The 21,970-nt window shown below is 42.8% G+C and overlaps 7 protein-coding genes across 7 annotated transcripts; 5 read left to right on the top strand and 2 right to left on the bottom strand.

Moving 5' to 3' along the window:
- Nucleotides 1-939: 939 nt before the first annotated feature.
- BDB00DRAFT_879589 (uncharacterized protein) lies at nt 940-1,289 on the top strand (the record flags this gene model as incomplete). Its single annotated transcript, XM_053127887.1, has 2 exons — nt 940-1,086; nt 1,203-1,289. 2 exons carry the CDS (start codon nt 940-942, stop codon nt 1,287-1,289), a joined length of 234 nt encoding a protein of 77 aa, XP_052972781.1.
- A 1,626-nt stretch (nt 1,290-2,915) lies between these two features.
- On the top strand, nt 2,916-3,594 carry BDB00DRAFT_859960 (uncharacterized protein). Its single transcript, XM_053125966.1, has 2 exons — nt 2,916-3,215; nt 3,329-3,594. The coding sequence occupies exons 1-2, from the start codon at nt 3,081-3,083 to the stop codon at nt 3,416-3,418; spliced, it is 225 nt and encodes a 74-aa protein (XP_052972782.1). The 5' UTR covers nt 2,916-3,080; the 3' UTR covers nt 3,419-3,594.
- Nucleotides 3,595-5,780: 2,186 nt separating this feature from the next.
- Nucleotides 5,781-7,182, top strand: BDB00DRAFT_879591 (enolase; the record flags this gene model as incomplete). Its single annotated transcript, XM_053127888.1, has 2 exons — nt 5,781-5,961; nt 6,053-7,182. 2 exons carry the CDS (start codon nt 5,781-5,783, stop codon nt 7,180-7,182), a joined length of 1,311 nt encoding a protein of 436 aa, XP_052972783.1.
- Nucleotides 7,183-7,281: 99 nt separating this feature from the next.
- On the bottom strand, nt 7,282-8,905 carry BDB00DRAFT_200951 (ribonuclease H-like domain-containing protein). Its single transcript, XM_053116441.1, has 6 exons — nt 8,694-8,905; nt 8,528-8,625; nt 8,247-8,447; nt 7,962-8,155; nt 7,643-7,881; nt 7,282-7,584 (listed from the first exon to the last, which is right to left on the bottom strand). The coding sequence occupies exons 1-6, from the start codon at nt 8,751-8,753 to the stop codon at nt 7,390-7,392; spliced, it is 987 nt and encodes a 328-aa protein (XP_052972784.1). The 5' UTR covers nt 8,754-8,905; the 3' UTR covers nt 7,282-7,389.
- A 2,745-nt stretch (nt 8,906-11,650) lies between these two features.
- On the top strand, nt 11,651-13,549 carry BDB00DRAFT_776160 (Six-hairpin glycosidase-like protein; the record flags this gene model as incomplete). The annotated part of the gene is made up of 5 exons (XM_053120262.1): nt 11,651-12,080; nt 12,234-12,238; nt 12,278-12,309; nt 12,408-12,852; nt 13,028-13,549. 5 exons carry the CDS (start codon nt 11,651-11,653, stop codon nt 13,547-13,549), a joined length of 1,434 nt encoding a protein of 477 aa, XP_052972785.1.
- A 514-nt stretch (nt 13,550-14,063) lies between these two features.
- BDB00DRAFT_879594 (kinase-like domain-containing protein) lies at nt 14,064-17,421 on the bottom strand (the record flags this gene model as incomplete). Its single annotated transcript, XM_053127889.1, has 8 exons — nt 14,064-15,077; nt 15,157-15,346; nt 15,450-15,604; nt 15,703-15,792; nt 15,873-15,969; nt 16,032-16,291; nt 17,209-17,283; nt 17,365-17,421. 8 exons carry the CDS (start codon nt 17,419-17,421, stop codon nt 14,064-14,066), a joined length of 1,938 nt encoding a protein of 645 aa, XP_052972786.1.
- Nucleotides 17,422-18,118: 697 nt separating this feature from the next.
- BDB00DRAFT_943549 (Rho GTPase activation protein) lies at nt 18,119-20,009 on the top strand. The gene is made up of 3 exons (XM_053129450.1): nt 18,119-18,330; nt 18,403-18,546; nt 18,731-20,009. Exons 1-3 carry the CDS (start codon nt 18,225-18,227, stop codon nt 19,762-19,764), a joined length of 1,284 nt encoding a protein of 427 aa, XP_052972787.1. The 5' UTR covers nt 18,119-18,224; the 3' UTR covers nt 19,765-20,009.
- Nucleotides 20,010-21,970: the final 1,961 nt, after the last annotated feature.

Genomic DNA, 21,970 nt, shown 5'->3' on the forward strand with positions numbered 1-21,970 from the left:
TCAGTCATAAACTCCTCTTTATCAGTACGATATATCGGCCCAGACCCTTCTAGTTCTTGGTCTTTTTTCATTCCTCTTCTTTACCACAACATCCATTACACAAAGGAAAGGTCTCCTTAATTCTGCATAGGATACTATGATCATGTCTGTTCGTCGTTTTTTTTTTGTTGGCCAAGGAGGGAGAGTATGTCGAAACTTCTTACTATTCGAAAACAAGGCATCTCGAATTCCCCCTTTTTGCTTGCAGCAGGAAAACGAGTATGTAGTAAAACGCATTCTTACAGCCGAAATGGGTAGAACTAGTCCCGCGCCTCCGTAATGTCCCCTTAACGACCATGTTGGCAAATCGCATATGCGTGTGCCAATTAGTGACTGGCGGGTGCCACATATTGCGCATAGAACCGATATTTCTGTAAGGACAAGAATGCGATATGGCGTGATGGGCTGGGTTGAAAAAAAAAAGTCAAGCGCATTGTTGTTGGTTCCTCTGAGGTCAAGACTCGTCCACATTAATATGCATCAGCGTGGTAGTATTTGCTCACCAGGATTGTCAAAGATAGGGGTGAAGGTAAGTAGCGTGCAAAAGAGTATCTATTCTCGGCGCCATCCTTGTTGTTGGGTGCAAATTTAAGGCGATAACATAGGGGGCAAATAGCGGATTGGATAGGGCGGAAGAGGAAAATGAATGGGACTGGGAGGAGAAATAGACTATGAAAGAAGAAAAGGAGTCGACGTTTTTCACGGATCCAAGAAGAGAGAAAAGGGGGTTTGTCCGTTCAAGATATACAACCCGCCTACGATTGCTTATAGAGCTTGCAAGTAGCTCTTCTTGGGTCAACCCCTGACTTGGCAGTGCAAAATATATAAATGGACCAAGCGACTCATGGATGAAGCGTTAGTCTTTTCCCATATCCACTCAAACAAAGCCACACTACAAACATGAAGTTCTCACAAGTTCTCGCTCTTTTCGCCGTCCTTGCTGTCTCTGTCAGCGCCTGCAATGATAAGACCAAGCACAGCGGCAACCAGATCCAGCAAGCCAACAACAACGGTGCACGAGTGAACGATGCCAGTGGCAACACCATTGTAAGTTTCTTGCTTCTTTCTCTCGCTCTTTGATACTTTAGGGCTACAAAAACCTACGATGCATACATTGTACTACTTCTTTGTGCTAAAATATGCTTCTTTGAATGCTGCTGTAGGGTCTCAACAACCTTGCCCAGGAAGGAGTCCAAGTCGGCACTTCCGACGAGTCGAATGTCCAAATCTCCCAGTCGCAAGGCGCGTAGATTATCAACTTTGTAATTCGTCGACCAGGTCTACCCTTTTTCTTGCGGATGCTATTTTGCATTTGTTTATCCAGCAAAAAGCCATAGCATAGTATAATTCCTCATTGTCTTGTCTATTATATTATTGTTTGGATTATCCGCCTTGTTTGGATCTGTAAAGATGCAGTCCATAGTAGTAATAGCATAATAAACATATTTACAACATTCCACATCAAAGATGATAATTTGCTCTTCTCTATTATACAAACTTCTCCGCTATCCTTAACATAAAATCGTCAGTCTCCAATAACAGTTATTGCAAAGGACTTTAGGTTATACTTTATATCGATACTTGCATTTCTTTGTCACTCAGTAGGGCTACAGGAGCTTACACGGACGGTACTGATTGTTGCAAAATGATATTAACAACCGCCAAGTTACACAACCACACTCTTGTCATAGATGCATTGTCCAAGCACATATTCGCAGTCATCAAGACCATTCAACTTCGATGGGATAATCACACGAGACAAAGAAGCAAAGGGGGATGCAGACCGGAGAAACATGAATGAAATAGAAAGGAATGCTTGAAATGGGTGTATAACTGGATTTGCAAAGTGTATTACAGAAGAGTATCTACTAGTAGCTAAAAATCGATACATACACAATGTACATACAGTACTTCTTTTTTTGTCGCTTCCGCCGTCAATCGGTATGACATCCCATTATGTAAAAAAGAAACCATGTACTGCTAAGTAGATTCTATTCAGAAAAAGAGGTTTGACTGCGGGTTCTCCAAGATGGCCATCCTGCGTTTGCTCGCTCTTCTGACGGATTTCGGGAGGACCTGTTACTCGAGAGTCATTATTTCACTTTGACGTCTCCTTGGTGTGACTGGACTGTAGTACATACTATGCAGTAGTAGCCCAGTAACTGATTTGTGCAATAGCTATACGTAAGCTGCATTTAGAAAGATTCCCCTGCATGAAATAAAGATCATAACATCATTCGATGCCGAGTGAGCAGAGTTCTCATTTTGGTAACTCCATATAGTGCAACAGGTTGTAAAAACATAGTGCGCCATTTCTTTGTTCCTTTAAGCCGTGTAAAAACCTCCTGCTGCCATGAAATATGAATTTCCTAAAGACGTTGTTTCCGCTAAATTATATCCGAGTACTGTACAAAGGGGTGGGAACTGCTTCTTGAGGATCTAGACTTTCTGAGAGCTGCTCACAAATCTTTGATTCTCGAAAAGGAGAGAAGAGGTGTAGGCGATTCAAGTTCATCCGTTACGTTCATGTACAAAGAATAGTTCGACTCCGAGTCCTAATTGCGCAGTAAGAACGATGACGATGATAGACACATGCCCCTTCTTGTGTGTGCATAAAAAAAGGGTGAAAATAGTAGTGGTAGAGCGGAGCGTGTAAGTTGCTCTGCGCCCCATCCTTCTTGAAGGATCTAAACGAGCCATGGCAACGGAGACTCCTTTTCTATTATCAGCAAGATGATTAAGGAGTGTTTTTTCTCTTTAAACGGGGTAAACAGCCTCATCCAATAATGTGTATGCCCAAGCGTCTTTTTCTCTCTCCCGTTGACCCCGTCCTGCATGTGTCTCCTCGAACAACAACATTGAAGCTCATCAAAGTAATAAGCTCAGCAAACTGGCCAAACTTTGACGTTATATTAGAACGAATTTGAACGTATATGAGAACGAATTTGAACGTCAAAAAAAAAGATATATAAACACAAGGTATCGACTAGCCATCGAACATTATCTCATCAATCACACCAAGCAATCTCAATCAATCAATCATGAAGGCCTCCTACATCCTCGCTCTTTTCGCTGTCCTTGCCGTCTCCGCCAGCGCCAATCAAGCTAAGGACAACCAATACCAATCCGCTGACAACACTGCAGCCCAACTTACAAACAACGGCCAAAACACTGTCGTAAGTAGCATTTGTTGACCTTCTCCCTCTATTTCATGCTTACCATGATCAATGTGCACATCTATCTACGTTGACGCTCATCCTTCATTTATTTTTTCCCTATCACTACTCAGGGTGTCAACGGTGCTCTTGGCGAAGGTGTCGGTGTCCTTGCCAGCAAGGAGCAGACAGGCACTGTCGTCCAGACACAGAACAAAGACTAGCTCTACCCTAGTTTTTAATATTTTGCGGACGCTGTTTTAATTCTCCTTTTCCCCCCATTGCAAAGAGCCATATAGTATAACCTCCACTTATATTGTTTGGATGATCCGCCTTGTTAGGACTCGCTAACTATTTAAAGCAGTCCGTAGTAATCGAATACATACGTTTTCTCCTTATACCTGCTGTATCTACAACTTTTTGCTTTTTGATGGTGGTGGTTTATGGTTTTCTTTTGTGCAAGTTATATTTCATCATATATGCTTTAGATGAGGATGTAGCACCATGGTCTTTGGCTTAAGCCTTTAGGAAAGCGGGAAGAAAGCCTTTTAGTTCGTAATGATGGTTGAACTTAATGTTGAATATGATTTATTGCACAGATGCGCGCTTTCAAAGAAAATTGACAAATGTATTATCAAGTTTTGCGCGTACTTGTACCTTCCTTAAATACATAATTGGCTTCAGAACACTCCCCCCCTCCCTGAGGTGGGTTTTTGCCACGAGTGATTATGCTACTGTTCGTAGTAAAAGAAGACGACGTACGTAGATGAGGAGAAATTGCACAGTTATGACCATTATAAATTGTGTGGAAATGACTTACACGAAAGGATCCGTATATATCTACTTCATAGCTTTTACTATTTCGTAACTATCATGGTGCGCTATGTGCATATATACTTTATAGATGCAAATGTCGCATAACGTTAAAACGCGTTATGCTGCTTTATTTACAATTGTGGCCAACCAAAGAATACGTATGCATATTCCTTCAGTTAACAATGAGCATTGAACGTCGTCATTAAAGTGACACCAACTAGCGCTGAAGGCAACAGCGGAAATTGGTTATATCCTATGCATATGACGATCACGATTAATGGAGGCTCATACGTTCTTGTGGTAATAGCCTGCAGCACATTACTTGATATAGTTTCCGTACTGACACATATGTCAAATAGAACCGTTGTTCTGTTAGATTCCATGCAATTAATTGTATTTTACAAGGCAGTATGAGTATATGCTCTTTGTAGACGTGATACTAGCTGGAGCATAGAGTTGTAGCAGCCAAGGCAGTACAATTCAAATAGTAAAGGATTTCTGCTCAGATCGATTAAAGGATAAGATTCGCTCGTTGATCAATGCATTATGCACTATCCGTTGCTTAGCAAAGTCCTCTTTTGTTGCCACGGTGAAACATCACATCATACGCATAAACCTTGCATCAACCCTGTCTACAATATGCGTTTACCTATAAGCGTATCCACAAGATATAACATGGACAAGATTGCAATATATCGTTTATGGCCTTTGAGTCTTTTTAAGCCCGTCTGCTAAATAGAGAAAGAAGGAGGAAGACGCCTAAAAAATAGGTATATTTGTCATGTGAACTCGTTTTTTGTTTGTTTTGCCGAAATACAACTTTGTTTACTTCCATCCTGTTTTACACATATGTGCGGAAAGCTCAAGCTTCATATCTACTGTCGAGAAAGAAAGGCTGATTTTGTTGCATGATCAATTTGGAGAGATGTTTCCATAAAGATATCACGCGTTCGATGGACATTGAAAGAAAAGAGAAAGGCAACATGAAGGAGTTAAACAATTAGTTACTGCCGATTAAGTACCAGCAACAATGCTAAATATGAAACAGCAGTTAATGTAGAGTGGCGTTACTCTATACTATGGGAGTGAGTCACGCTGTTTCTTGTGTGACCGCAACACAGCAACAGTCATGATGTGGTAAAGCACGATCGGCAATGATAGATGGTGTCGCATCAAAACCACGCGAAGGCCCTTGTTTCGATTTTTCTGTGCGCTATCGCGGGAGATCAAGAAGAATATAGCAAGCTATCCAGTGCTTAAGGTAAAAAGTCCGTGTTATCTCCAGCAGATAAATATGATCTTTAGATGTGATTGGTGCATGGTATCTAAGTCCTGTTTATGGATATATCCCGCTTCAACTTATTTTTCTTCTTCTTCAGTAGGTGCCGCTGTCTGAAATGCATACATATATGCGTCGGCATAAAGCATAAAGGCAATGACGCGTCCTATGCAATACGATGGGACGGTTGAACGGGTCCATACAGTATGTCAAAAAGAGGAGCAAAGGTGGTCCAACAATGCGGGAGACAGAAAAAGAGACTTAGATGATCATCGATAAAAAAAACTTGGGACGATCGTACTAAAGCCCGCATGGGTTTCTATCGGCGTCATCGCGTTTATTTTTTTCTAGGAGGCGCGAGCGCGTGCGAGAGAGCGAGACACCAGCAAGAAAGGCGGGGGGGGGGGTGTAAGATCCCATATAAAATGCTGAGTTTCTGAAATTTTCCGCTATCGTTCTTCTTTTTCCCACTTTTTATACTCTCCACCAAAATGTCTGTCACCAAAGTCCACGCTCGCCAAATCTTTGATTCTCGCGGTAACCCCACCGTCGAATGCGAGGTGACCACTGCCAAGGGTGTCTTCCGCGCCGCCGTCCCCTCCGGTGCCTCCACGGGTATCTATGAAGCCCTTGAGCTCCGTGACAAGATCAAGACCGACTATGTCGGCAAAGGTAAGAAGAGAAGAGGGACAAGGGGGAAGGAAGGGAAGGGAGAATCGCGGGAAAGCGCGGGTTTTTGCTCACCAGGCATGAACCACCTCAGGTGTCCTCAAGGCCGTTGAGAACGTCAACAAGGTCATCGGCCCTGCCCTGATCGAATCCAAGCTGTCCGTTGTCGACCAGAAGGCCGTCGACGAGTTCATGCTCAAGCTGGACGGCACCAAGAACAAGGAAAAGTTGGGCGCCAACGCGATTTTGGGCGTGTCGCTTGCCGTCGCCAAGGCTGGTGCTGGCGAGAAGGGCGTGCCACTCTACGTGCACTTTGCCGACCTCTCTGACTCCAAGAAGCCGTTCGTCTTGCCCGTCCCCGCTTTCAACGTCATCAACGGTGGCTCGCACGCTGGCAACAAGCTGGCCATGCAAGAATTCATGATCTTGCCCACCGGCGCTTCCTCGTTCACCGAGGCTATGAAGATGGGCTCTGAGGTCTACCACACGCTCAAGAGCGTCATCAAGGACAAGTACGGCCAGGACGCCACGAACGTTGGTGACGAAGGTGGTTTCGCACCCAACATTCAGGACAACAAGGAGGGTCTGGAACTTCTTGTGACCGCCATCGAGAAGGCCGGCTACACCGGCAAGGTCAAGATCGGCATGGACAGCGCCGCTTCCGAGTTCTACAAGGATGGCAAGTACGACTTGGACTTCAAGAACCCCAGCTCGGACCCTGCCAACCACCTCACCGGCCAGCAGCTCGCTGACCTCTACAAGTCCTTTGCCGAAAAGTACCCCGTCGTCTCCATTGAAGACGCCTTTGACCAGGATGACTGGGACAACTGGGCCAACCTCGAGGCTACCTCCGACTACCAGCTCGTCGGCGACGACTTGCTGGTCACCAACCCTGAGCGTATCAAGACCGGCATTGAAAAGAAGGCCTGCAACGCCCTGCTGTTGAAGGTCAACCAGATCGGTACCATCACCGAAAGTATCCAGGCCGCCAAGGACGCACAGAACGCCGGCTGGGGCGTCATGGTTTCCCACCGCTCTGGTGAAACCGAAGACACCACCATTGCTGACTTGGTCGTCGGTCTCCGTACTGGCCAGATCAAGACCGGTGCTCCTTGCCGCTCCGAGCGTCTTGCCAAGTACAACCAGCTCCTCCGTATCGAAGAAGAGTTGGGTAGCAACAGCGTGTACGCTGGTGAGAACTTCCGCAAGGCTCATGATATGTAAATACTTCTTCCAACCCCCCACTTCATCCTCTTGTCATGTTTCATAATAAAAATATCTTCTCGCTCCTTTTCTCTGGTTTGCAATGCAATGAAAATAAGTCTTTTTTTTATACAGTACATGACATAATGAAAGGTGGGTTTGTATGAAGTATTAGATGCGCTGGATGAGTGAGTGTTGGAGTAAGGTAGGGGTAAGAGAGGGGTAACTTTAGTTTTTCTTGCGTTTTTGCTTTTTGCTACTTGCTGCTGCGGTTTGTGCATCTTGTCGCTCTTGCTTCAGTGCGCGTGCATTGAGCTTCTCATTCATCGCCTTCATCTTTAAGCCTACGCGTGCACCTAGCTCCTTTTCCCACTCGTCTTTGACCTTGCGATACAGCATCATCGTGAACCGTGCGTCTTCAATCTATACAATATACAATTGAGTAAGTCTTGCCCAATCCTGATGACATGTTAAACCTTACCGAAGAGTGACTTCCGGATTGAATATCAATCTCCAATATCTCCTTTACTAGCTTCTTCAGACCTGGCGTTCGTCCAGCCGCTAACTCGCGGAACGCCTTGAATTTTGAAGTGTCTCGAATCATTAATGGCGGATGAGTTAACATCAATACCGATAAATCGTTCTGAACGGCGTGGCCGACTAGAATGCGGTCCTGAATGATATCGTTGACTTTTTGCTGTGCTTCTCGAAACGACATTGCTAGTTATACATAGTAGTGCACAGTGAGCAGGCAACGTACAAGCTAGTAGACATCCCATATATCTCTTCTTCTAACTCACCGTCCTTCAAGTGCTCGGGCTTAATACCGCTGACAAAGGTTCGATAATCGGTGACACGATCCATTGGCTTGACATAGGAATCCAGTAGTACAGCACCGTGAAAGTTGACCAAACTGACCCGAGCCAACGCTGATGCAACGCCGTCTTCCCCAATACCCACCATTTCACAATCAATAGCTACGTACTTGCCGATCCTACATGAAGTTTATAGATAAAGACCCAATTAGATAACATATAGCGGAAAACGTTTGGGTAGCAATGATGAGTGGCAAGACGGATACTTGCTTTGCCTGGTCTCCTGAAACAGTGTCCATCTGTTGCACCATTTCTTTTTTCATTTCTTTGATCTCCTTGGCTGTTTTGCGTTTGCCGTACACTTGTTCGAACGTTTTCTCGTCAATATCTTCGCCGAACCATAGTTCGTCTTTGGACGGAACGGATGTTGTTGCAGTCTTTGTCGATTTTTCAACTTGAAGAACGGTTCCACTATTTATAAGAGAGAGAATAAAATACAACCATGAGTCGATCTAGCAAAATCTTCAAGACGAAAAACAACAAAATTTTACATTGTCTTTTTTGATCGTTTAAATTTGCCATCGGAATGCTGATCTTTAGCTTTTCGTTTTTTGTCGTTTGGTTTTTTAGGTTCTGCTTGTTGAATGGTCTATTTGCACCCCAACCAGTCCGGTCAGTTATAGCTAGTTATACATATACAGTACACAATCGATTTACCGGAAGTAACTTCTTCCAATTGGAACTTGGCGTAGTAATCACTGGCGGCTTTTGCTTCATTTTAGTTGTGCTGGAACGTATGTATTTATATATATACCCCTCGTTCGGTATCAAAGAAAGAAAAGCTGACAAGCTTCAAAGTTCCTGCGGCGGAGCGGAAATTTAAGCCACCAATTTCTCGCCATTCTCTTTTACCAACAGCAAAGGTTTTCCTCCCTCCTCTCCAAAACAACACTTTGCAACATAAAAAGTAGTGTATCAACAAACGTTCTTTTTCATTTTTTTTTTATTTAAAGAGTACGTTCCCAGTTCTAGTTTTTTTTTATCATTTTCTTATTCAAAATATAGAGTACACTCCCAATGGAAAATGTACCGCCGAGGATTGCGCTGGACAGCCATTGGCAGAGACGAAGCTCCTAACCTGAGCATCCATCGCACTTATCGACGGAATTGTATGTTCTTCAATTGTACGACGATTTCGATGCATCTTCGATAGCAATATGAATTGCCATCTCACACGAATGCTTTTTTAAGACAATTGTTTCGATGTTGTAAAGAAAAAAAAAGCGATATCACGAACGGGGGTCATTTATATAGTAGCCAAATGTCGGCGATATAAAAGTTTTTTTTGTGCGCCCGCTAACGAGCCAATCGCCTCAGCTTTAAGGTGTGTCAAATGTTGAAGGCGTGTATTGCCCATGAGTGCATCTGATTGGACGAACGCGTTTTGCGACATTCCGACATGTAAAAAGCCCGGCCTTTTGGCGTTTTGTAGACATTGGCAACTTATTGCTAATAGATCTTGTAGATCTCAATCGTCGCACAAGGGGGCAAACTACAATTCTCGGGCTCGCGCAGGTATCACTCCTACTATGTCAATTTCGTTTCTCAGCCATCACTGACTGATAGTGGCTATAGCTTGAATGTTGGTTTATTGATGGAAGACTGGGAAAATGCAAAGTGAGCGGGAGAAAGCGAGAAGATATATGATAGAAGCAAGGAGGTAACCGAATACATCACACTTATTGGTGGGGTGAAGAAAGAGAGAAGCGTTGTGAACGTAGTTTAGGGTCTTCGTGCTATATAAAAATATTGTTGTATCATCCAGATCACCCCACACGAAAAGTCCTGAAGGTATGGCCTTTGGGTGCGGTTTAAGTATTCTTCTCGATCGGCTAATATATTACACGCTCGCGTGATGGTCTATAAATGATGCTGCGTGTGCAACCACCACGATCAAGCTACTTTTTTTTTTTTGACTCGGTTGTTCCTTATCGTAACTGTAGTTTAACATATACAGACAGTGGTATTTGATATATATACGTTTTTGACACACATGATGTACACTATGTTAAGACGGGCAATTAAGCTGAATCAACTACTCCATGTCTCGGTCAAACAACCGCAACTAATTAATATAACGCAACCAAAAGAGTATGCGTAAAAACTTCCAGGGCACGTAGCAGGCTAAATAGAGGATCGGGCTATTGAATTAAACCAACTACAAAATATTAAAGGCTATTTATTGTAAGAAGCTGTGCGGCAATCTCCTTTTTTTTGGGTACCTGGGTGATTTCCGTGACGCCATGCCATTGTTACGCAAAAATGAAAAAAAAATGCAACAGGCATGCCAGTCCGGGGCAAGAACAAAAAGGTGTGACATTACTGCTGGGAGGATGGGAGTATTCGGGAAACTTTATGTATTGAGAAACTGTACTTTGCACAATTTGGCAGGAAGGATTCAAACGATGATGACAACAAAGTCTCTGTGGTGGCGGAACTGGAGCCTTTTCCTCTTTGTATATAAATGTTTCTGAGCTTATTGTTTTTACTGAATACTTGTTACTTGTGTCTATATCAAGTCCTCATATCTTCTTTTCCCAAAATTTCCCATCTCTGTTAAATTTTTGAGGTTTTAAACTACTCAGTCTCCAATAGGGGTTTGGTGGAGCTGCCATAATAGTAGATGAAAGTGATAAACAAATATATTGGCAGTCCTGTGAAATGAAAAGGGGATTTCAGAGGCTGAAATCAGGTACCATAAAAGCAACAATTAATCATGACGTTATCCCCTTACAAAGTGTAACGTAACGTGGTAATTCGTGCCTGGCTGGAAGCGAAGATTCCACAAAAGCTGGTTCATAAAGATCAACTACTGTATGCCCAAAAAAAAACGTCCTCGCCAGATTGTCAATCAAAACGATAAGGAAGACTTCAACGCTTGCTTTGCATATATGCAGCGAATGCCTATTGATCTATCAATGCACACTTATCAGTTAAACTTGTATATTATACATATAGCAATTGCTTGTTCAAGTGGAAAACTCGTTGCAGGAGGTGATAGGCAAAAGCAATTGTAAACAATAAATATTATGCCCACCATCGCCCACTCTACTTCGTAGTATCCCATGCTACGTACGCACATACGTAAGCTGATGAAGAAGATATGCTTTCACATGCCTCGCAAAATGCAGTTTTAAGTTACAGTATGGTTTACAATGATTAACAAGTGTCATGATCACCATGTTCATCATTAATGACCATATGATTTGCTTATTATTGTCATTGGCTATTGTGCAATATCGACATGACCACATATCTGCTATTGCGTTATGATGAAGAAAAGAGTCACTTCAATCCAAAAAAGGTGCTTTCCCAAATGCATCGCGGAAAGGAGGTGATGCATGCACCTTATGTTTCGGAAACAGTGGTCTGGTAGGGTAGTTTCATTGGTCAGCACTTACAAAAAAAGAGACATGAGGTGGTGTGGTCGTCATGAATATAAAAATGACAACAAGAACCGCATTATTGCTTGTCATTTGTTGCATTCATACTTTTTCTTTATTTCCACAACAACATGCCATTTATATACCAAACACTGTTTTGTACGTTATTAATAGCAAGCTGCTATTGCATGGCTTTTGTGGTGCCCACGAGCAAACATGCAGGAAGAATTCATGTTCAGGAACCAGGTAAAATGGAAATGCTTCTTAGCCTGCCATACGCAAGTTGATGTTAAATATGGCCTATATTATGTGTCAGGCACAGGGTACTACCACTGCCAGAACCATTACGACACCTATGATGACGACCGCCGACTTGCTTTAAACGACTATGTCCAACAAGAACTGGATATTAGCTGGAACGCCTTGCTTAGAAACATCAACCCACCAGGCTCTATGCGCGGTTTTGTAGCCGCATCTCCTTCTACTAGCTATCCAGATTACTTTTACACATGGACACGCGATGCTGCCCTGGTGATGCGAGTGGTGGTGGACAATTACAATGAAGACGGGGTCAAGAGGCTCCTTCATGACTATGTAGCTTCCGAAATATATCATCAGGTGACGTCGACGTTATGCGACTGCTTGGGTGAGCCAAAGTTCAGTAAGTACTACCTGCTATGTACATGTAACCACAAAGGACGTTATGAAATAGATAGGTTAGCATATGTTTTAACTAATGCGTGTACTGAATTGATAGATGCGGTAAATACAAGATAAAATGACAAGAGAAGGAACAAAGTAGATGTACTTGGAGACAAAGTGAAAGAGATGCGGGTGTGCTGATCTATTCTTTATTAGGATGGCTCGGGATATGACGGGTCATGGGGAAGGTAAAGCAAAGGGAAAGAGGCAGAAAGAAGGAGCACATATACCCACATCATAACGTCACGTAACAGCTAAACTATACTCTGCTATCATTTATTCTTAGACCTCAAAATGACGGGCCCGCTAGCCGTGCCATCACCATGATGTTACTCGCAGAAAAGTCACACGAGAACTATGTCAAGAAAACACTTGTGCCTGCCATTTTTGCAGATCTGGACTATGTTGCTGATGTTTGGTCGACGCCTTGCTTTGATCTATTTGAAGAAAGTGAGGGTTTGCACTCGTATACCCTCTTGGTAATGCGCCGTGCTCTGGTGGATGGTGCTCGATTTGCTTCACAGCACAGTGACCCTGGTCGCGCAGCAACCTACACTCGGGTCTCAGAAAAAATCCGCGAACGACTCGAGACTTTCTGGGATGGGGATCATGTTGTTGTTACTCAAGAGCACACTGGCGGCTTATACAAACCTTCTGGCCTTGATGTATCTGTTTTGCTGGGTGTAAACCAAGCTGGTACGTATGTTGCCCCCCCGCCTTGCTCGCTCGCTGTTGAAGGTCATACATAGAACAAAATCTCACGTGACATACATATACATGTTATAGGCTTGCCTCCTTTCACACCTGGTTCCGACAAGGTGATATAACCGTTCTCTCGCTTGGTATCGAGCTCTTAATGAAAAGAAAACAAAGCGATTACTGACTCAAATAACTATGCTGTAATAGATACTTGCCACTGCACATGCCTTGGAAAAATCGTTCGAGCGGCTCTATCATGTCAATAGCGCTCACCCCGATCAGCTTGGCACCGCCATTGGACGATATCCGGAGGATACGTACGATGGTTACAGGAGCGGTTCAGAAGGCAATCCATGGTTTCTTGCCACAGCTGGAATGGCAGAAACGTACTATCGTGCTACACTCGAATGGCAATCGGACCAGTCCAGTGTAGTCGTCAATGCTATCAATGGCCCTTTCTTTGGACGCTTGCTGGCACAAGAGCCAGAAAAACTAATAGGCACCACGTTCCATTACGGAACCCCGGACTTTGAAGCACTTGTCGGCAAAATGACAGAAGCTGCAGATCGATTTATGGCCACCATTCAATACCACCAACGACTCAACGGTTCTCTTTCAGAGCAATTTAACCGCTACACAGGATTCGAGCAAGGTGCCCGCGACCTCACTTGGTCATATGCTTCATTTATCTCTGCCGCAAAAGCGAGAAATGGGCGCCCAGTAAAATAGTTTCCATTCTTACAGAACAGTCCTTTTAATCTTTTCTTTGTATAAGTAAACATACATATGTGTATAAACGCTGTTTTGGAAAGTGGAAGCTGTATTTGTACTACAGTCCACTCGAGACATTGTGGCCTAAACTCCAAAGCTTCATTGGTTGATATCTATGATTGGAGATTTGTTTATAAAATCAAAAGGCTTTCTAATTACGAGTCTCATGCCCAGCTCTCCGTAAATATGTAAACCACAGTACATTGCTGACAAAAACATGTAAAAAAAACCAAATTATCGAGTGTCAAGTTTAGCTTTTTGCGCTGTACTTTCCAGAAACAGTGTATTTATATATAAAATGGATGATCAAGGTAAGAGGTGAAAGACGAGGGAATATGTACTTTGTAATGTGTTATATAGAGTAGAGGAATGTGAATGAAGAAAAAAAAATAAGGACCAAAATATACAACATCAACTAGGAAGGAATATACTACACCAATTATTATCGCGTGGCTTTTGTTCTTTTTCATGATCAACGCTCGTCGTCATCGCCATCCGCTGCGCCCGCAGCAGGATAATTGCGTCGTCTGCCAAGAAGCGTAGCATTGTCCATGTTAAGTTCGAACACCGGTTTGGACTTGCTGCGAGCATTGCGCTTTGACTCGCTCTTGTGCGGCGGAGGCTTCTCCGATCGCAAATGTTGTGTTACTCGGTCACGTTGGATCTTTTGAAGCATGCTACTTGGTGCGCTGCCACGTGAGTCTACTGTTGCTGCAGTGGTGGTGCTGCGTGGATTCTCGTCATCATACGATGAATTGTTGGACGAAGAGCCTGTAGTGCCGTCGTCGTTCAGGTTATCAATGTCATCTTCTTCGTCGTCACTGTATGCATTGCCCAAGGAGTTGGGCAAAGGTGCTACGCCATGGCGCTGCTGGCGTCGTCGAATTTCTTTCCGTCGCGACCGTTCTTCGGCCATGCGATGTACAGCGTAGGATACATCAAAGATCTCTTTCATAGACGACAGCCCTGAAAAGATATCTCGACGGCGTGCGTCTTTGGCGGGGGGCGAGGCTTTTGGAATATCAATGACTTCGGTCATTGGTCGTAAGGGGCTTGTGCCCTCAAGTTCTACGGGTGTCAGCTGTGCACTATCGGGCGCCTTGGTGATTTCTCCACTTGCTGGTTCTTCCACGGTAACTGCTTCCTTCTTTTTACTGCTTGAGAATGACTTTTGCTGCATCCATGGATGCTTCATGAACTGGTTTATGGTGTATCGTTCTTCAGGATCGATACAGAGCAAATGTTCGATCAGGTCTTTGGCTTCTGGAGAGATGGGGTCCCACCACGGGCTCAAAAATGTGTATTGGCCCTTGGCTACTTTCTCAGTAAGCACTTGGATGCTTTCGTCATAAAAGGGTGGGAAACCGCATAGCAGTGTGTATAGCACACAGCCTAATGCCCACATGTCCACCGATTTTGAATATCGCTCATCCTTTACTATCTCGGGTGCCGTGTATCCGACAGTTCCGCATGGTGTTTGCGTCGACTTTTTTTTAAGAACAAAGAAAAGGAGTTAGTGTTTGTGGAGTTCTCTTCGGCCCTACATACACAAAGAAAATGCATACCTGATCCCATACGACTTTGGACAGACCAAAATCGGCAATCTTGACACGACCAATACCACCGCCACCTACTCCATCGATGAATTGGCCTTCATCTTCTTTGTCATCATCCCCTGGCTGTAATGGTGGCGGTGTGGAGCTGCGTGCTGCAATCGGGATTGGGTTGAATAAAAGGTTTTCCGGTTTGATATCACTGGATGTCAGTTGCGAGGGAGGGATAGCAAAGAAAAGGTTAGTTGGAAACCTTGATTATTTATAGGATGAGTTGCAGTAACCATCATGCCAAGAATCCTTACCGATGGACAACGCCTTTCTCTTCGTGTAGATACCGAATCGCGTCTGCTACTTGACGTACACAGTGCCGTGCCAGATCTTCACTGAAATAGGTGAAACGTACAATCTGATGGAAGAGTTCGCCACCATCGCACAGCTCCAGAATAATAAAATAGTACTAGGACATATTTGTCAGCATATACAACAAACTAACCATTTTTCCTTTTGCATAGCAGCAACAAAACAACCCCTCCACTAGCCCCATACAATCCTTACCCCTTTTGTTTCAATGAATCCTTTGAGCTGTACAATGCACGGATGCTTTACGGTTCGCATAATCTGAACTTCTTTCAGTACGCTAGCTCTCTACAAAAGTACGACACCATCGAACGATGGTATCAGTAAAGAAAAGTATTTGCTTCTTCTCTCATGTTCTTTCCACTCACCTGCTGTGGTTTCAATTCGAATTTGCGTACAGCCTTTACGGCCACGTTTTCTTTAGTTTCCAGGTCAATTGCTTTGTATACGTTTGAGAATGCGCCACTATAAAGCAAGTCAGTAACAGAGTATAGCGTTCCAAGACCTAGAACAAGAAACGAACATACTCTCCAAGTTTATCCAGTAATTTGTATCGTTCTAAACCTTCGTAGTTTGGAAGTCGTTGCTTGGCTAGGTTTTCTTCTTCCACAAGACGAGCAACAGCTTCATACTTTTTCACGTCTTGCTGTGTAAATCCTTCGTCAAGGCTGGTACCGTCACTTGTTGCTGAGCTGTTGTTGCCAGACAGTGATATATTGCGGCTGCTGCGAATGAAGTTCTTGATTTGATTAAACACGGACATGTGGTAAATGTATGTTTGGTCCAACTGCGAGTTTTAGGATAGAAGGAAAGAGAGAGAGGCGAGTGTTGGGTGGCGAGAAGAGAGAAAAAGAGTCAAGTAGAAGAGACAGTGAGAAAGAGAAAGAAATTATTAAAAATAGAGTTACTTTGTTGGAATAGGGTTGATATGTACGCTTAGTTCAAAATAATGCGTCGTGGGGGTGCACAGTGGAAGAAGTGCCGAGAAAAAAAAAAAAAAAAACTGGCTGGTTGTTTCCCGATCGAATAAGAGAAAAAAGCTCCGCCGATTCTTTTCAATTTTAGAAATTCCATGACATCATGCTATCGTACATCTAATTTTGAAACCCGGTGATTTTTTCTTTTGTTCTTTCGCCTTCGCGCCGGTTTCCATTGTAGTTACTGGAAACATTCGCTGTTCTTGGAGAGAAATAGCCCAGACAGTGTACTACTAGACCATAGGTACAGTAGCAAGCCCACAAGGAGGACTCTCCTGTCAATGGCAACAAGAACTAAAGGCTTTGTCTTGGAATGATGACATATTTATTCTGCAAACTGTAACATGAAATTGAGTTTCAAGTCCAACCGAATCTCGTTTTTCCTTGTACTAAAGAAGAGTGAAAGTAGCACAAAGAGAAAAAGACTACTAGATGAGCAGCCAATAGAGTGACATGAGAAACATTGTCATTTTTCTTGTTATCTTCACTAACTCGTACATCACTAAAAGATCAGACAGTGTAAACAGTATATAGGATAGTAATCTAAGCACAGAGAGAGAGAGAGAGCCTATATTTGGAAACACATCATTCGCCTGCGACTGCAAGCAAACGTGCGTCATGTTTTTTACGTACGTGCAGATGTGCTGTCATGGAGTTGTTGCGTTGCTTGGAAGCAGTCACTAAGAGTGAACTGCACTTATTCCAACTAGGTTGTTAAGAAACATACGTCCATGCTATCGTCCGTCCTGCTAGCCAAAAGGGCGACTGCTGGAAGACGCGAGCTGCTCAGGATATACAGCTTCTATTGTGTAGTGTATAAAATACTCACCTGCCAGCCCCTTTACTGTATGAGCTGATGTCGAATTCTATTAGCACGTATGACGAGTGCAGGAATCGTTGCTATCGTAAGAAGCGTTTTCGAAAGCTGACATCGGAACATTAAAAGAAAGAATGCTGTCACGAACAAACAGTCGCTCTGATATTGACTGGTGAATCGTTCTATAAGTTTTCATGTTCATCTAAACAAAATAATACGCGTAACGCGATGGGAAAGTGGCTCGTTCTCTGACTACGATGATGGCTAGCCTCAAAAGCCTGAAAGATTCACCCCAGAACGGGAAACCCATAATTAGCGTAGCCCGCCCTTTCTTTTTGCTTTAAACAATTGTTCCCACTGTTATGAGCAACCGACTCTGCAAACTCGGAACACTGCCGACGCGTTCCTAATGGCAGGCGGAAATCAAAAAAAAAATCACGGTTTCTCTTTTATGTGCTGTGCTACTGCTGTCAAAACCATACAGGAGCAGGGCTACATTAAACTCTATCTGTCCTGCTTAGCAGTGGCGAGAATACAATGTGGTGCGTTGAATAGAGCACCCGGGTGTTGTCTATCTGGGCTACTGGACTGGCTGGCTCCTTGTGCTGTGTTCCTTGTTCGTGACAGAAAACAAAAGCTCTCCAAGGGGCATCTGCCCAATAGACCTTTTGTAAAAAAACAAAAATTAACCCCGTTTCGCGTGAGGGCAAACACCACACGTCGGAAAAGGAAACCTGTTTTCTTTATTCGGGCATAACGCTGAATGTACATATTAAAGCCGCCTATACTGCTAGTTGTTATTTCTATCCTCCCTCCCTCCCTCCCTTTCTCTCTCTCTCTTTTCTCTTTTCTTTTTCTTCCGTTCCTGTACATCTCTTTATCGTTTATTTTTCCTTTCTTCTGAAAAGAAAGCATTTATACTGTCGATGAATGAGAGCGAGATCGACGGCGTGAGATCGAAAAAAAATCCGTTCTTGTTTCTAAAGAACAAGTACCAATTTCTTTATCACTCTGTGCCAACAAAAAAAGGAGGTATATTGCCCAGAATTAAGCATTCCAGAATGTTGCACAGTAACCATCGAGACTTACACATATGCTTTCCAGGATCAATTGCTTCGACCAAAAGCAATAAGGGTCTCTTTGGCGCTTCACTTGAAGATGCACTCGTCGAATGCGGCTCCGTGACCTCGTCAGGTCTCTACGTGCCTGATCCTATTTGTCGATGTGCAAACGAAATAATTAAACGAGGTACAGTACAGCATCCGTCTTTGTTTCTGCTTCATCCCAGCGTCAGCAATAGCATTATCGTCAGCTCCAACCACTGAAAATTACAGAAATTCAATACTAGGTTTAAAGGTGGAAGGGATTTTTCGACTATCTGGTGCGGCGTCCGAGGTTGAGCAGCTATGGCAAACATTCGATGCTTCAACAGTATATCACGACAAACACGTTGATCTATCCAACTATGACATTCACGCAATTGCTGGCGCCATGAAAAAGTATCTTCGATGTCTTCCAGAACCTGCAATACCCATCACGTATCATCGTCGATTTATCCAGCAACTAGAGCAAGAACAGCACGCTGACCAGCAGATGATGAGTATCGTCGCCGACCTGGTGACCTCACTGCCCCGCGCCCACTTTCATTTAATCATGTTTATCATCGAACTCGCGTCACACATACAGCAGTATCAGCATATCAACATGATGAATCCAGAAGCCTTGGCCGTTGTATTGGCTCCTGTATGCACCGGGTTGGATCACCGCTTGAAGGATGTCCCGGCTTTTGCTGCAATTCATAATCACAATAAGAAAAAGCCATGTCCACCGCCAGCTGCGGCTGCTTTGGATCAACTAGTGCAAGCAAACGCGCAGTGGACACATATTTGGACATTGATGATTGAACATCATCAGTTTCTATTGGACAAGTGGCTTTCTAACAATACGTTGAGTAACACGACAACTACAATTGCGTCGATCAGAAAATCAAACGATCATACTCAAAGTCACTACAATAACCGCTATCAACACTATAATCAAAGTCTATACACGCCATCAACAATAGCAGCAACAACAGCAGCGAGTCAGCATAGTATCATGGTAGCCGTGCCACAACACAACCATCAGCGTGCCTCACCACGATCTCCTCTTGCTCCATCTCCCCAAACGCTCCCTATATCAACATGCCCGTCGCTATCAGCAGACCAGAAACAGTATCAACAGCAACAACAACAACAGCAACGAAAAAGACCAAAAAGCTATGGTGTTGTGGTTATGCGACGCGGCAAGTGTCCTTCCCCTCCTTTGAAAAAACCAACAGCAACATCCATCGACGATCTAGATCATTATTTGCTTGATTCCGCTCCGATCCTTTCTTCGATACTTCATATGACCAAAGAAAATTCCTGCGACCGACGCAGACGAACGCGCTCCATGTTTAGCCCAAAGATCCCACCTCTTGTATAACAATGCCACTGGTCACGGATACTTCTCCATCATATTCCTTTGCCAACTTTATCGTATCTACATGCCCTTTCTTCTATTTCTTTTTCGACCAAATATTGTATCAATAGTATTGTATTTCTATTTCCCCTTGTATGTATGCCCCTCACTGTTGTATTCCTTAAAATATATATTTAATTCTGTATGTTAGTCAAGATGCTACTGCTGCTACTCACAGTATAATAAAAGAGCGCACAATACATTATGTCCAAAACAACAGGCGCTAAGTATGTTTACATGCTTTTTGGCGTAAACTCTTAATGTTTTTAACGCCACAAAGCAATTTTTTGGGGGGTTTTTACTTTACAAAAATGTGCGAGTGAAACTTGAAAGGAGGCGAGAGTGAGTTCCTTTTTTCTTCATGATGACAGGCAAAGAAAAACAAATAAAACAACCTACACTAAAGAAAAACTTGGTACAAATGTATACATGTACTGTACAGCAATGTTATTTGGACACGTTAAACAATGTGAATGTATCAATGGTTATATCCACGTAAACAAACAGATATACATGAAATGTGACAAGAAATAGTGCGATAACGACAATTCTTCTCTTTGGCCAATTTTTGTCACGATGATACATATGATACATTATTCCAAAGAGACCGCAACCTTCATAAGATATCACCTAGCTTTGTAAACCATTTATCAATGGTTTGTTCTGCTTGATATTTTGTCATTATATACTATACGGATTAAGCTATATTTAGTGCCTGACGGTTAAATTAATCGCATGACGATGGAGAGCATGGGTTCAATGCATTTACAATAAACACATAATGATACTATAACTGTTGAGCTAGAAGTAGCAAACAAAACATCATAGCTGAAGCATCGCAGCTACAGCAACAACGGCCAAAGACCGAATGGTCTGGTATGTGTTTATGCATTTTCTCTCTATTTCTGTCCAAGAATAGCGGTGGCGAGCATGGTCCTTATACACTTGCTAGCCGGATTTCTTTATCCAGTGTACATAGAGCTATAATTACTATAATATGTAGCACATCTTACAAACATACACCTTTTCAAAACTTTGCCAATAAAGTGAGAGAAAGAAACGTGATTTATAATCTTACGCCACTGTGTCGCTTACCGAATAAAAGAAGGTATCATATAATAAGCAGGTATTCTTCATATTGTCTATTACAGTTAATTAAAGAGGCAGAGAAAGTTCCCTCTTCTACCAACTCTTTATGCACCCAAGTCGCTTAATACATCCCAGCGTTCTGTAGTATCCGAACAGAACATATCGAACATATGTGCAAGGTGTAATATCGTTGAATGCATTCAAAAAATTCGGATTTTCTGAATTTACGAAGTGCTTCTTGCCATGGTTCTTTTTCGAAGGCAAAAACTGTTAATATCTAATAAAAAGTTTTATGTAAGAAAATTAAAATTGAGAAGTTCATTTTATTTATTTGTATGTATAATGATGAAACTTTTTTCAGGTAAGAAATCTACATTTTCTAATTTTCTCAACAATGCTCAAGTGTATGTCGTGTCGTATTTTGAAATGTCAGAGCAGTAGTAAGTGAAATCTTACTATCACAAAAGTCATTAGCTACTCAGAGGAGATAAGAGGAAAGAATACACACAATACGGGTGTGTTCCTAAAAATTTATAAACTTGACAACGCACACTTTTAAAAGGCTCGCACACCGAGAAACTCCTTGACTTACAACTAAGACTTATTACCAAACAACTGTAGTAAGGATACATCCTTTTACATACTCTGGTGGAAAATTACATCCATCTTATGCGATTACTGCTTAAAGTATATGTTCTGTGCTATTCGATGAAAGACAAGCGAATAATATCATGTGCCCAGCGAAAGAAGTAGAGAAGGGGTAAAACGAAATTTATCGTCAAGGATAATACCGACAAGACTGGAACCAGTAATTGGATGTTGTGGAACAGAAATTGAGCCTTAACGGCCAATCTCTCAACCGATATATATACAACGAGTGTCTCAAAACTATTGAATGATTCACTCACGCAAAATCTCTGTTATGCTCTATGTTCCTCTATATATGTCAAGGAAGAAATTGCCGTGCTGTCGATGTGCAACCCAAGATATTGGCTTTTTATAAAATAAGACCAAGCAAGCAATAACAATCTGTTTGTAGTGCAGCCGTCAAGAATAACAGTATTGTTGTTGTATCTTTATA

Source organism: Zychaea mexicana, assembly GCF_025766255.1.
Source record: "Zychaea mexicana strain RSA 1403 chromosome Unknown BDB00scaffold_181, whole genome shotgun sequence".
Classification (NCBI taxonomy): Eukaryota; Fungi; Mucoromycota; class Mucoromycetes; order Mucorales; family Lichtheimiaceae; genus Zychaea; species Zychaea mexicana.

Bases quoted from the DNA above. Each gene is read 5' to 3' on its own strand.
- BDB00DRAFT_200951 (XM_053116441.1), bottom strand. From the start codon at position 8,753: ATGAAGCAAAAGCCGCCAGTGATTACTACGCCAAGTTCCAATTGGAAG. The intron at 8,156-8,246 runs GCAAGTATCCGT...AACTTCATGTAG, and splicing joins GTTTCAGGAGACCAGGCAAA to GATCGGCAAGTACGTAGCTA. The intron at 7,882-7,961 runs GTGAGTTAGAAG...ATGTATAACTAG, and splicing joins GCCCGAGCACTTGAAGGACG to CAATGTCGTTTCGAGAAGCA.
- BDB00DRAFT_859960 (XM_053125966.1), top strand. From the start codon at position 3,081: ATGAAGGCCTCCTACATCCTCGCTCTTTTCGCTGTCCTTGCCGTCTCC. The intron at 3,216-3,328 runs GTAAGTAGCATT...ATCACTACTCAG, and splicing joins ACAACGGCCAAAACACTGTC to GGTGTCAACGGTGCTCTTGG.
- BDB00DRAFT_943549 (XM_053129450.1), top strand. From the start codon at position 18,225: ATGAATGAGAGCGAGATCGACGGCGTGAGATCGAAAAAAAATCCGTTC. The intron at 18,331-18,402 runs GTATATTGCCCA...TATGCTTTCCAG, and splicing joins TGTGCCAACAAAAAAAGGAG to GATCAATTGCTTCGACCAAA. The intron at 18,547-18,730 runs GTACAGTACAGC...ATGCTTCAACAG, and splicing joins AAACGAAATAATTAAACGAG to TATATCACGACAAACACGTT.